The 12,222-nt window shown below is 34.5% G+C and overlaps 1 protein-coding gene across 3 annotated transcripts in view; it reads left to right on the top strand.

Annotated features, from left to right (window-relative positions):
• Gpd2 (glycerol-3-phosphate dehydrogenase 2) overlaps positions 1-12,222 on the top strand; it is a 253,620-nt gene that overhangs the window by 126,710 nt on the left and 114,688 nt on the right. The window contains exons 14-18 of one of the 3 annotated variants that reach the window (XM_071619168.1): positions 512-624; positions 708-786; positions 982-1,080; positions 3,951-4,072; positions 4,408-5,800. In XM_071619168.1, coding sequence (XP_071475269.1) covers positions 512-624; positions 708-786; positions 982-1,080; positions 3,951-4,072; positions 4,408-4,528 — 534 coding nt within the window. In that variant the 3' untranslated portion in view covers positions 4,529-5,800. Of the gene's footprint in view, positions 1-511; positions 625-707; positions 787-981; positions 1,081-3,950; positions 4,318-4,407; positions 5,801-12,222 lie in introns of those variants that run through there. The other 2 variants (XM_071619170.1, XM_027937963.3) reach the window with 2 other exon arrangements.

Genomic DNA, 12,222 nt, shown 5'->3' with positions numbered 1-12,222 from the left:
TTTTTTTTACCAAATTACACAAATCTGGTCCAGTAGCATTTGCTGGTCAATTCTATGCAAGAATACTCTTAAATTAAAAAAAGAAAAAACAGAGAAAAAAGCAAATTGCATGTAGCAATATGAATCATTATACTATGTGAGAGCAGCCAAACACAGAAGACTATGTTCTATATGAAGTTCCAGAAAAGACAAAGTCTGACCATAAGCAGATCAGGAGATGCCTAGGGCCCGAGGTCAGGGGAAGGAATCAATTGCAAATGAACATGAGGAAATTTTACAGGGCAGTAGAAATGTTCTGTATCTTGATTATGTTAGAGTGTATATCAAATTGCATATCTAAAAGGTATGTTTTATTGAATATGAATTATACTTCAATATAAATGGAAGAAAGAAAAGAAGTATACAGTCAGGTAAGTGAGGATCAACTTCCTATCTGAAGACTGAACGAGGAAAGGATAAAAAAATCAATAATTCTTTCTGTAACTCTTTGAACATTGTGTGTCTCTTTTAGGAAGAACTTGAAACAGCCAAGAAGTTCCTATATTATGAAATGGGCTATAAATCCCGATCTGAACAGTTAACAGATCGCTCTGAAATTAGCCTATTGCCTTCAGACATTGACAGGTACTTCTAATAAGCTTCTATCTTTTCTTTTTATTCTGTTCCTGTGTAAGTATATTTTCCCATTATCCCATGTTGTGTTCCAGGTACAAGAAGAGATTTCATAAGTTTGATGCAGACCAAAAAGGCTTTATTACCATTGTTGATGTTCAGCGTGTATTAGAGGTAACTTTTTGTTATTATTCAATATCAATCTTAGATAGCAGAAGAATAAAAGATGATATGAGACAATTTTTTTCTCATCTAGTGTTTTCTACAAGTAATATTTTTATTTTTATTTTGAAAGCTTGCCAGATTAGAAAGAGGATATGAATAATTTTTAATTAAACTTCATTATTCTGTGCTTTTCTTTTTCCTTAGAGTATCAATGTGCAAATGGATGAAAATACACTACATGAGATTCTGAATGAAGTAGATTTAAACAAAAACGGACAGGTTGAACTCAATGAATTTTTACAGGTGAGTTGTGGTGAAAGGAAACAGATGTATTTGCTTTTATCTTCTGGCTGTCATTATCTTAAATGGATGTTGAAGAATAAATTCTTAAATCCACACATTTGTCACTTCATTCTGAGAAGGAAGAAAGCTTGAAGCCAACAAAGGTTGATGTTTGCCCACAGATGAGACTCTTCTTGGAGCATATTTTTTTTTCTTTTCATAAGAAACCTTCTGTTACACTGGACAGTTTAGGTGAAATTTAAGTTAATTATGGCCTAGAGGATTGAATAAGAAGCTTGCGTTTTAGAGAAGTGTGGTATGCAATGTCACTGCTGGACCATGTTCTACCTTCGTCAAGAGAGGCAGCAAAATATTTCTAATGTGGAAAGAATTTTTTTATAGAAGAAGTTTAAAAATGATAGCTGTATTTATTTAAGAACCATATTCACTTGGGAATGTGATGATTAGATTATTGCATTATAAAAAACCAAAAAAGCCAAAAGGGGTCAAGACTATGTACAATTTAAGCATTTCCATTTCTGATTTTCAACTCATTTAAGTTTTGATTGTTTAATTTTTGTAACCATCAAGGAAATTAATTTTATTGCTTTAACTTTAAACTGGATGCTATACGTTATTCCGTAGAAGTTCCTTACAGAAAGAAATTCAACAGCCTCTCCCCCGACCCCACGTTTTTAGCTGTCCATATAACTCTGATTATGTGAAGGATGTATTGGTTTCCAAGCAGCTAGGTTTTGTCTGTGGTGCTTGTTGGGCAGGTATTTCAAATGAATGCCAGGTCCTGCTTGCAGCATGGCAATGATGAATGCTGAACATGAAATAAATTAATGCTGGGGATTTTGGTCAGTGTCAGCCCTTTCTTCACTGTGTCAAGTTAAACAAACAAGATCAAGGCAAAGGAAATGGTAATTGTCTCTCTGGAGATGAGCTGCAGATAAGAGCATTGTTGAATCTAAATGCAGAAAATTTTCACAGGTTGTGTCCGGCATTACAAAAAAGAATGTTTAGCTTACTGTTGAACTAAATGCATATTTTAAATTGAATTTAAAATTTATGCTTGGGAATTGGAAACCATTTGATGCATTTAGTTTTCCTGGAGAATGTTTTATTGTTTGTCTCAGAATTTTAGAAAACTTGTCTTCAAAGAAATAACTTATGCTTCATTTCATATGTATTGTAAATAAACAACAGCATTTGGGGTTGAAAAACCTGGGGTTTTTGAAATAATAAGAATATAATTTTATGGATATGCTATATGGTTTGGGTTTTAAGTAATTTTCTTGAACGAAGAGAGTTAAAACCCAGAAAATAATTTAAACCACCTGCAGGTTTTCTTGTAGAATTTAATAATTATTTCTTGTCCAATTCTAAATGAAAGAGGCTATTCATGCTTCCAGTTAGTACAAATATACAGTATAGTATTCAACTTTAAAATGCTGATCATATATCTCATGAAATGTATTCACACCCAAATATGAATTTTTTCTTATAATATGATTTTTAGAAACAAGTGACATTTAAAGAAACCCTTAAGTTTTTGAGGTTGGTGCATGCTATACTATTTATGGCTGGAAGAAACTCTTGCTCTGTCAGTTTTGTTAGTTCTGCTAAACTTTGAAGGTCTTCCTGGAATCAGAGACAAAACAATAAACAATAATTGTTCTGTCTTTAGAGGTCAGCATTTCTTATATTATTACATTATTATTCCCCAGATGTAAAGTGTGTTTTCAGATTTGTTTGTTTGTTTTAATAGAACATTTTCCTTTTCTGAAGATTAAGGGCCCACATTCATCCCATAGACATTTATTTTTGAATATAGATATAGTTTTTTAATCATCTTCACAGAAGGGTCACTATAGATACTGCCTGGTTACATGACTTTATTTCCAGGTTTGGGCTTTAATGACACTTCTGCATGTAGGAGTCCATCTCTAATAAGCAATCACTTGTGAAACAGCTTTTAATAAGGTCATGAAATTCTGATCCAGCCCCTTGGCAGATGCCTCTGACTCGTATGCAGAGCTGATTTTAAGAAATGTATCTTTATAGGCTAAAAGCCATAATCCTAAACATATTTTAAGAATTTTTATACATATTTTTTTTTTCTGATGAATGGCTACCTCTGTTCTTTTTAAAGTAAATAAATAAAAAAGACTGGAGAAATGAGATCAAGAAAGGCAAATAGTTAAAACCACATCAATGTGAAATGGAAAAAAAAATCCACATGCTCATAATTGCAAGGTGCTTTCCCGATTAAAGGCCTTTGCCCGCTGACTGCATGTAATTTCAAGACTAATTCTGATTTTATCCATTGGATAAAAATGAATTAGGTAAAATCTGGGCTGTGGAGTGCTTTTAATTCTTAGGGTAGATCTCTGGGTCTACTCCCAAGGACTTAAATGTAAATTACTTTAAAAGTCTTTAAGGAATTTGGATTTAGGGGACTTGAAGTTGTCAAGTACAGTAACACTAAAAAAAGGATAGTTAAATACAGGTCATGCATTGTCTTTGCTCAATCCCTGAGATTTCTTTTTAAGATTTTTAAATGGAATTAAAGATCCAATATTTGAAGTTGCTTTTTTTAAAAAAAGTATGCCCAGAACACATTAAGGGACAAAAAGTACACATTAAATCTGCTTTTAAAGGGAGGCTGATTTTCTAAGTAGATGTTGTTTTTGCAGCAGTGGTGAAATACCTGCCCCTTCTCTTTTTGAAGTGTTCAAAAATTGTGCTCTTGTCTGAGCTGTAGTACTTGCTATGGCTTTTGATGGAGCACTTAGTTACCTCTGCCTGCCCAATGGTAACCATTAAAATGCTGAGAGGAATTGTCTGGCCTGCCTTCTGAATCTGTTGCGTATTTTCTCTTTAAGCTTATGAGTGCTATTCAGAAAGGAAGGGTGTCAGGAAGCCGCCTTGCTATACTAATGAAAACGGCAGAAGAGAACCTGGAGCGACGAGTTCCGATTCCGGTGGACCGTAGCTGTGGAGGATTGTGAGATCCTTGTTTTTTATTTTGTTTTGTAAATCTACAGCCTACAAACATAAGAGCAACAAATCACCATGTAACAGCCAGAGATGACTTCAACCATTATAAAACAATGGCTGTGATAGTTGCCTTTTTTAACACTGGAAAACATTCCAAAACTTCAGAATGCTGGTCTATTTGCCAACTTAATTTGCCAATATTTTATTTGCATCTGCCATTCAATCTAACTTCTAAAAAGTGTATTTTCTCATTTTCAATGCACATTGATTAATGTTTTGCACTCATTTTGTGATCTGTTAGGCATAACACTCTCCTTTTTTGTTTATTAATTTATTTTACAGCAGTTCTAGAGGTAGAAATGGAAAAGAGAAGCTGGAAAAAATTTGTGACACACACAAAGCTGTGGACCTTAAGCTTGTGGATAGCATTTTTGTTCTTAAAGAGAGTGACCTGTTCAAATGATGGTATTTATGGAGACTTCTCAACTCCTCCTCCTCCAGTCTGACTACCTTTCTCTTCCAAACAATGCTACACAATATTATATCTCAAGCACAAGTGGCAAAACTGGAGAGGGAAAAAAAAGTTTAGATCTGGTTAAGAGAAACTATGAAAGGTGCTGGAATTGCAGGTGTAAGATAAGGATAGCATTGACATTTGCTGGGAGTTATAGTGATAGTTTCATCTCAGCAGTTCATTTTTTCTACCTAGTCACTGCTGGTTTTCTCTGACTATTATGGGTGCCAGGAAGATCCTTGTTTTTTGTTTTGTTTTGTTTTGTTTTAACTTTAAAACCAGCATGTAAGTGGCAAATTGTATGTAATGGTATGGGACCAAATCTCTCCAATCTTTATCGTAGTAATACATTTAATGGTTAAAGATGTTTCTTTATAAATTCATATAGAACACTAGTTTCAATCCCCAAATCCTAAATTTTGAAATAGGGGATATTGTCAAACCTGGACTTTTTTTCTAATGGGTATCTGCAATCCATAGTAAGAGGATAAATAATCATTAGTTAATATAATTATATGTAAAATAAGGCAATACACTTCAGTATCCAAGGTCAATCTTGTTTAAAATCCTTTTGTTTCTGCACTCAATGAAAAAATTATCAGTTTACCAAAAATGATAAAAACAAAATGAAAACCATACCAAATGCACACATATACACAGCAAAAACAAAAATCAGTGTGCAATGAATATAACAAATAATGCACTAAATGAAAAATGCCAGTTTGGATGCTTTTGCTATAGTTTTGTTGGCATTTTTAACTAGTCATCAGTATTAATTGAGCTTCCTCTTTTGATTTTTTTTTAAGATCAGGTTTTGAGTGTAATAGGAAATGTATTTCCTATTATTTCACCACAGGCTGTCATTGCCTGGACTTGAGGTCCTAGTTTCTTGAACTGGTACATAAAACACTTTTGTGTTATTATTTCCATTTATGTCAACATTATAGAATATCTCTATGCCTCATTCATGTGGGTTATGAGCCTGTATATCATAATATGAACTGGGAGGTTCACTCACCTGAGCCTCCACCCACACCCTCTGAAACGAACATCAGTCGCAGGGAGAGACAGCATCTTCACTCATTTTATTTTAACATGAAGTTTAGATCTTAACCACTTCCTAAAGGAAAACCTAAAACAGAGTGAGTGATGCTCCCAGGTGTCACTGTGAATTTTATTTTCTTTCAAAGTGTGAATTCTTTACACTGGATTTTTTTCTCTTTTAATAAATGGAAGCTTATGGTTTTGCAACTGGAATGTTTTTTTATCGACACAATAAATTTCACTGTTTAGAACCCAGTGTTACTAAATAGGCATAAAAGCTGTCCTTTATCACTCCAGATGATATATCACAATATTGTACATTTGTTCTTTCTCTCTTTCTCTCTCTTTTTCTAGTTAGATCAAGATAACGATGACTTGTATCCTCCCTGATTCTGTTACAGTAGGGACAGGCTTAGAATGACTGGCTCTGGCAGATCTGTGTTTGTTAAACAGGCCTCGTTTGTGCACGCTTTGCTGTGAATGAAGTTCCTTTAAGGACAAAGAAAAGTGTACTTTTCTTCACTTGAACATATCTGCTTTTGCTTAAAATCTGCTAATTCTAAAAAGCATTCGCTCCTTCACCAATCCCACAGACTCGTTTTGGAAATGAACTGATTTAAAGCCATTACTGTGGATAGAACACCCCAGCATTTTTGTGTAAATTTTTCATTAAACCTGTATAGTCATTTTACCTGATATAAAAAAAAAGGATAAAGAAATAGGGGATTAAACCCCTTTAAAACTTATACCAAGCACAAAATAATTTTTTTCTTCTCGCCTAAACATGATACTAGTTGGTTCTGTTGGAGTGTTGGGCTGTGTATGCAGGGATTGCCTTTTATGGTCAAGTGATTTATTACTAGAGTCTTTCAGGGGGGATTGAGGTGAAGGAACCCCCGTCTGTGCTGGAGAGTTGAAGTTCCTTTAAATGGCCCCCACCTCTGTCATCACAGTAGTAATAATGTTGGATGATTAGTTAAGCCAAGGTTGTCTCCCTCAGATCCATCCTGCTGCTGTTTTCTTGCTTTCAATCAATTTATACTGACTGTAACTTTAGGATTTCTACTATTAAATGCATGCTTCCTATTGTGCCTTAGTTTCTGGCATTTTTTGTTTGTTTGTTTATTTGCTTCAAAATATGTAGCTTCCTGTTTTGTACAACAATTTCATTCTTTTACTAAAAATACTGTAAGGATCATTGGGGATTTTATTTTTCTTTTTATGCATTTGTAAAAATTTTTGGCATATGAATGTAATCATATTGAAGTCAGTGATGCTATAACTTGCACTGTGTTGCATTATGTCTACTTTTTGTAGGAAATAAAAAAGCCCTACTGTGTTTTCAATGAATATCAAGTATAAGCCCAGTAGTGGAGTGGATATGCACACTGCATGTTTGTGTATGTGGCACTTTTATGTATTGTGTTGGGTTATTGTTCTAGATTGGACTGTTAAATACTATGTTTGAGGCTGGGTTGTCATTTTTATAACTGTCTTGGTGTTTTATCACCATTATTTATTACTTTTGATATACAGAATGAGCTGCATGCATTTATAGAGCAACAAGAGGATGTATTTAATGTGCCTTGTTTTTAACTGAATAAGAACTGAAAGCATGAATCAATAAAACTGATTAAAATGGTCCGTTTGCTGGCATTTTGATGTTACTTGTAGTCAGACAAATAACTTTGATTACTGTTGAAGTTTAAAAGAAAGTTTGAAAATATATTCAGAAACTATATTTTCAATGACACATATTCATTCTTTTAGCTTGGGATTTTATAATTTTATCTCCAAAAGTGAAATATCTGCAGAGACGGATGTGAATTTATGAGACACCAGAATTATTTGTATTAATTTGTTACTGCAGCCTTTAGGGCATGACTTTTGTATTGGTGCAATCTTATTCCAAAATTACATTCATCCTATTACAACTCAGTTGGATTCCTTTTTTTTTTTTTTTGGTCTACTAAAGCCTGTCTGCCTATGTGTTCCCAGGCACACTGATGAATTTTATCATAACTAAAATCAATAGAAATGAATGGGAAAAATTACATAATCCATTTTGATCATCTTACATGTCAAGTTAGTGCAGGGTTGCCAAGTGTTGATAAATGCTCTGATAGAAAAAAATGCTATATATTTTCATTGTCAGTAAATCAGTAAGGCTGTTATCAGTTTTAACACAGGGCAAATTTTATAATGCACATGTTATTTTGTAGGTTTTAATTTACACGTGTACATGGAGTACATTCTCAATTTGTGGTTTAGATGTGCTGCCTCCCAGGTCTGCATGCTCAAAGGCATCCGTGAGCTTCTGAAGGTTCTTTGAAATTGTATAGAATACCCCAAAGCAGTGGCTCCCAGACAGACTTGGAACAATGAACTGTTTGTTCAGTGCCTGGAAAAAAAAAATACATAGCAGATCAAGGCATTTTTTATTGATCCAGCTTATCAAATTTGATAGCACTTTAAAATTTTTCAAACTATTGCCCCCAGTTTTCAAAATGTATAAAATTGATGGTTTTAAAAAAGGGAAATATGATACTAGCATCAATATTTTGCAATTTTTGTCAGCAGTGCATTGTCACTGTTGTCAGATTTTACCTGATGGCATTTGACTTATGAAGGGAAGAAACAACAGAAGTTTTAAATTGATCTGGCACCCTGGTAATGAGAGAATTCCTGTTTAGGAGGCAGAAATGATGAGCCTTTTGTTCCCATACTTTGTATTTTAGGTCTCTAATTAGCTACCTAACTTGTGAAAATACAGGCAGAGAACATGATGTATGTGAACCTTGATGATACCCAGACAGTCCTGCAGGTCTTGTGCTAAGAAGGCTGCGGCCTTTTGCAAAAATCAATAGATATCTTTATATTTTGCTTGATACCTGGTCCAGAATAATAAGATTCACGTGATCTAAGCAAAATACTGCTTTAGCAGAATTATCAGTACCATCTTTTTTTCTCTACATTTGACATGGAATTTAATTGTTTAGCATACCCTACTGAAGAAATTCACATTGGAGTTCTTGAATTTAGGGAGGTTAGGGATGGATGTATTCTATAGGCTTAGGTAATATATCATGTTCTGTGAAAGAGATAGGAGGATTGGATTGCATAGAATTTGCCTTGGATATTAGAGCATGGCATGTGGTACTGCTGGTTACATGAGCTTGTGAGCCATTCATGTCTACTGTGTTGTGTCTTAAGCAGAGCATCCCTGTGCTCATTTTCTAGGTACAGTGGCTCCTATAGAACCAGGCTCACTTTTCTTCTTCATTGGTTGCTAGTAGCTTTCTTCCACTGTGTCAAGGAGTTGGGAGGTTTAAAAAGATCTATAAATATATATTTAAAATACTTTTTTCTTTTGACCATGGTTCCTAAATAATCTTACTTAATCTTCAATTGCAGAGTGATTTTTTTATACTCATAGAATTTTAAGCAAGGGCTTTCCTCTGTCCAAACTCCTTCCTTTGTATAGACATTTAAATAGTTTCTGCTTCTTCCCTTTTATGTGTTACTAGTTAGATTTTCTCACCATTGCTTCAATATCATTTTTTTTTGTTTTTCATCTCCATCATTAATTGATTTACAATTCATTTTTATGCATACAGAGTTTTTCCTATCCAAGTTAAGAAGCTGTAAATCTTAGATCCATTGAAATGACAGTGAGAAATATTTCATTTTATCCCATAAATCATTTGCCATCCTTATTGTAGAAAAATGGCAAAATTATGGTGTAGTATGTTTTCATAAATTACCCTGCACACCCCCCCAACCAGCTTCAGTTCATTTCATTATCTGTTTGGAAAGACCATAAGAGTCAGAATCCAGACACTTGTGGTAAACAATTCTGATTTTACAGCAGGCTAATCAAAATTTCATAACGTTACAAATTAATCCTCTGGTACTGTGAGGAATTTAATTCGTTTACAAAATATATCATCTATTTTATAAGTCAAAAATAGCTTGATTTTAAAGTACATCCCGTGATTGCTAGTATAGCAACAGGGGAAGAGTATCGAATTCTTTAAATAATGTATATAATTTTCATTGGGTTTCATATGTCAAAGTAGTCATTTATGTCCTGAAAGGTTTGGGCTTTGCACTATGTTGTTTGAACACTATAAAAAAAAATCATGGCTGCTTTCAAAAGGGACAGATCATAGGTTTGCGTTCACATATGACCTGGAATGAAAGAACTTATACAGGGACCACTTCCCTTCTTCAACCTCTATAAGGAATATTCTTAAAAGTGAAAAACTGAAAATATTTCACAAAATATCTTTAAAATGCACTGAATGAAATCAGCTACTATGTTATACTGTTACTAGATTTGGCTCTTGTCTTACATCTGTTTTGTTGTGAGATCTTTTAAGGAATCATGGTCAGTTATTTATATAATTGAAAAAGTCAAGTTTATCCTGATAAATATATTCGTCATAGTGAACTGCTAAACTGTTTTCAAAATGGGCCATTTTTTAAATGGAGCTTATCCAGCTTGATCCATGCTTTAAGCAGCACTGAACCATTAAATAAAAACCTGGGACAAAATGCCTTTGAAAAGGGTTAATTAGCTTTAATATTGATTTATTTCATATAGGACGGTAATAGACTAGAACATTTATTTCTGTTTTGGATCATTAAAAACTGGCTCTAGTTCTTGAACAATTTGTTTCTAATAATTAAAAATTAGACCAATTAGAGTAGTTTTAGTATAACCTTACTATACATGATGCACTTTTTATAGAAACAAAAGCTTGATTACTATTTTATATCTTATTAGAATCCCATCAAAAACACCATCTCAAAAAACAAAACAAAACACCATCTCCAAAATACTCACGAGGTCATTAAGCTCAGGTCAGGAGCATTTCTATTTCAACCCTAAAGGGAAGGTGAGATGTGGAGGGTGTTAGTGTATAGAAAGAAAACTCCCTAAAGCTAAATTGGCATGTACCGATCCTGGGGTCATTTTTCTCTAAGAAAGGTCTGTTTCTGTCTTCTCCATTCATCGGCTTAATACTTGAAAAATATGACTGAATTGAAAAAGTTTACCTCAGCAAAGGTGCTTGTCTATCTGCAGGGGAGACCTCCCTTGCTGTGTTTAGTTTTTGTTCTTATGCTGCCCTCTAATGGATACCAAATTATTTCATTAGACCCAGAACAAAAGTAAATTTTCAGCTTCACGGGGTTCCTGCATCAGCCCATCACTCTGGGAAATTGTGATCTGACCACATTTCCCTTTGCACAAGTGCTGGTTTAGGAGACATCTGTACCATTCATGTAGTCACCCTGGCCAAAGTTTCATTCCTGTTCTGAGCAGTAGAGGGACAGCAATGCTAATTTGTGCTCTGTGGAACTTTCTTTCTTTTTTTTTCTTTTCTTTTCCAACTAGCAATAGGAAAGAATTGATGTTCTGGGGGACTTAAAAATGAAGAGTAAAAACAGTGTAAGTGCTGTATTAAGATGATATGCTGTATGTTTTATCAGCCACTGTCACCTAGTTCAAAAGACAAAAAAATTAGCAGCAGTGGTTTGGGAATAGGCCTGTGCACGAGGTGGATATCAAATCCATACATGAAGAATATCAGCACTTTTCACATGCTGCTTTCTGACACCCATTGCTAGAGCTGAAAACTATCTCTATTGTCCAGTTTGATTGCTTGAATCAAACTGATTTACAGCAAATCCATCTGAGCTTTGATAAATCTATTACAGTTTCATTTCACTGATTTCATTAACGTGAATAAAACCAGCCATGCTTTCTGCATAACTGCCTTTTAATGGCTTGGCCCTGTCACCTGCCTGAATATTAATCCCCCTGACTTATTGCTCCACAGAGGGAATGAGTAATGGGTATTTGAATGTGATCAGCACAGTACAATGCAATTAAGGAAGCAGTACTGTTCTGTGCCTTTAATCCTGAACTAATTTGAATTGCAGTTTGATAGCACAGTGAATCCTGCATAATTATGTAGGGTGCATATTAAACTCTGTGACAAACCGGAGAAGCTTTTAACCATCACAGCTATGGTAGACAAGTGAAGGCTAGAGTCAGAGAGCCCACTATTGGACTGAGAGCTCAATTAATAGAAACCTTCAGCAGGGAAGGCTTGGACATGCAACATATCTTGGAACAAAAATACAAAGCCTTGATTTGTTTCAAATAGATTTTAATTTACAAGCACTGGGGCTTTTCAGAGTTCCTTTCGAGTTTGCAAGGTAGCGAGGAAAAAAACTGTCCTTTAACAAAACTTTGTATTCTTTCGGTTCCATCAGCAGTTAGAAAACCAGAAGCTCTTGCAATTCACAGCTTCTTAGCTTCTTCGCTATCCAGTTGTTTGGTCCTCTACAGTTCTGCAAACAGTGCATTGAGACCAATAGAATAGGTCAGTTAGGAAAATGCACATCTGCATGCGCACATGCATACACACATACACACACACACAAACCCTCATGCACACAAAAATACAACTGTCTAGAATGTGCTCATTTATAATATCCTCTTTCCTCAGAAGTTTGAAAGTCATTTCATCAGGAGTCAGGCTTCCCTGAAGTGTATGTTATACGATAGTAGACTACTGATGCTATAA

This window comes from Marmota flaviventris, chromosome 11 (genome assembly GCF_047511675.1).
Source record: "Marmota flaviventris isolate mMarFla1 chromosome 11, mMarFla1.hap1, whole genome shotgun sequence".
NCBI classification, from domain to species: Eukaryota; Metazoa; Chordata; class Mammalia; order Rodentia; family Sciuridae; genus Marmota; species Marmota flaviventris.
This window is presented reverse-complemented; position numbering and strand designations above follow the sequence as displayed.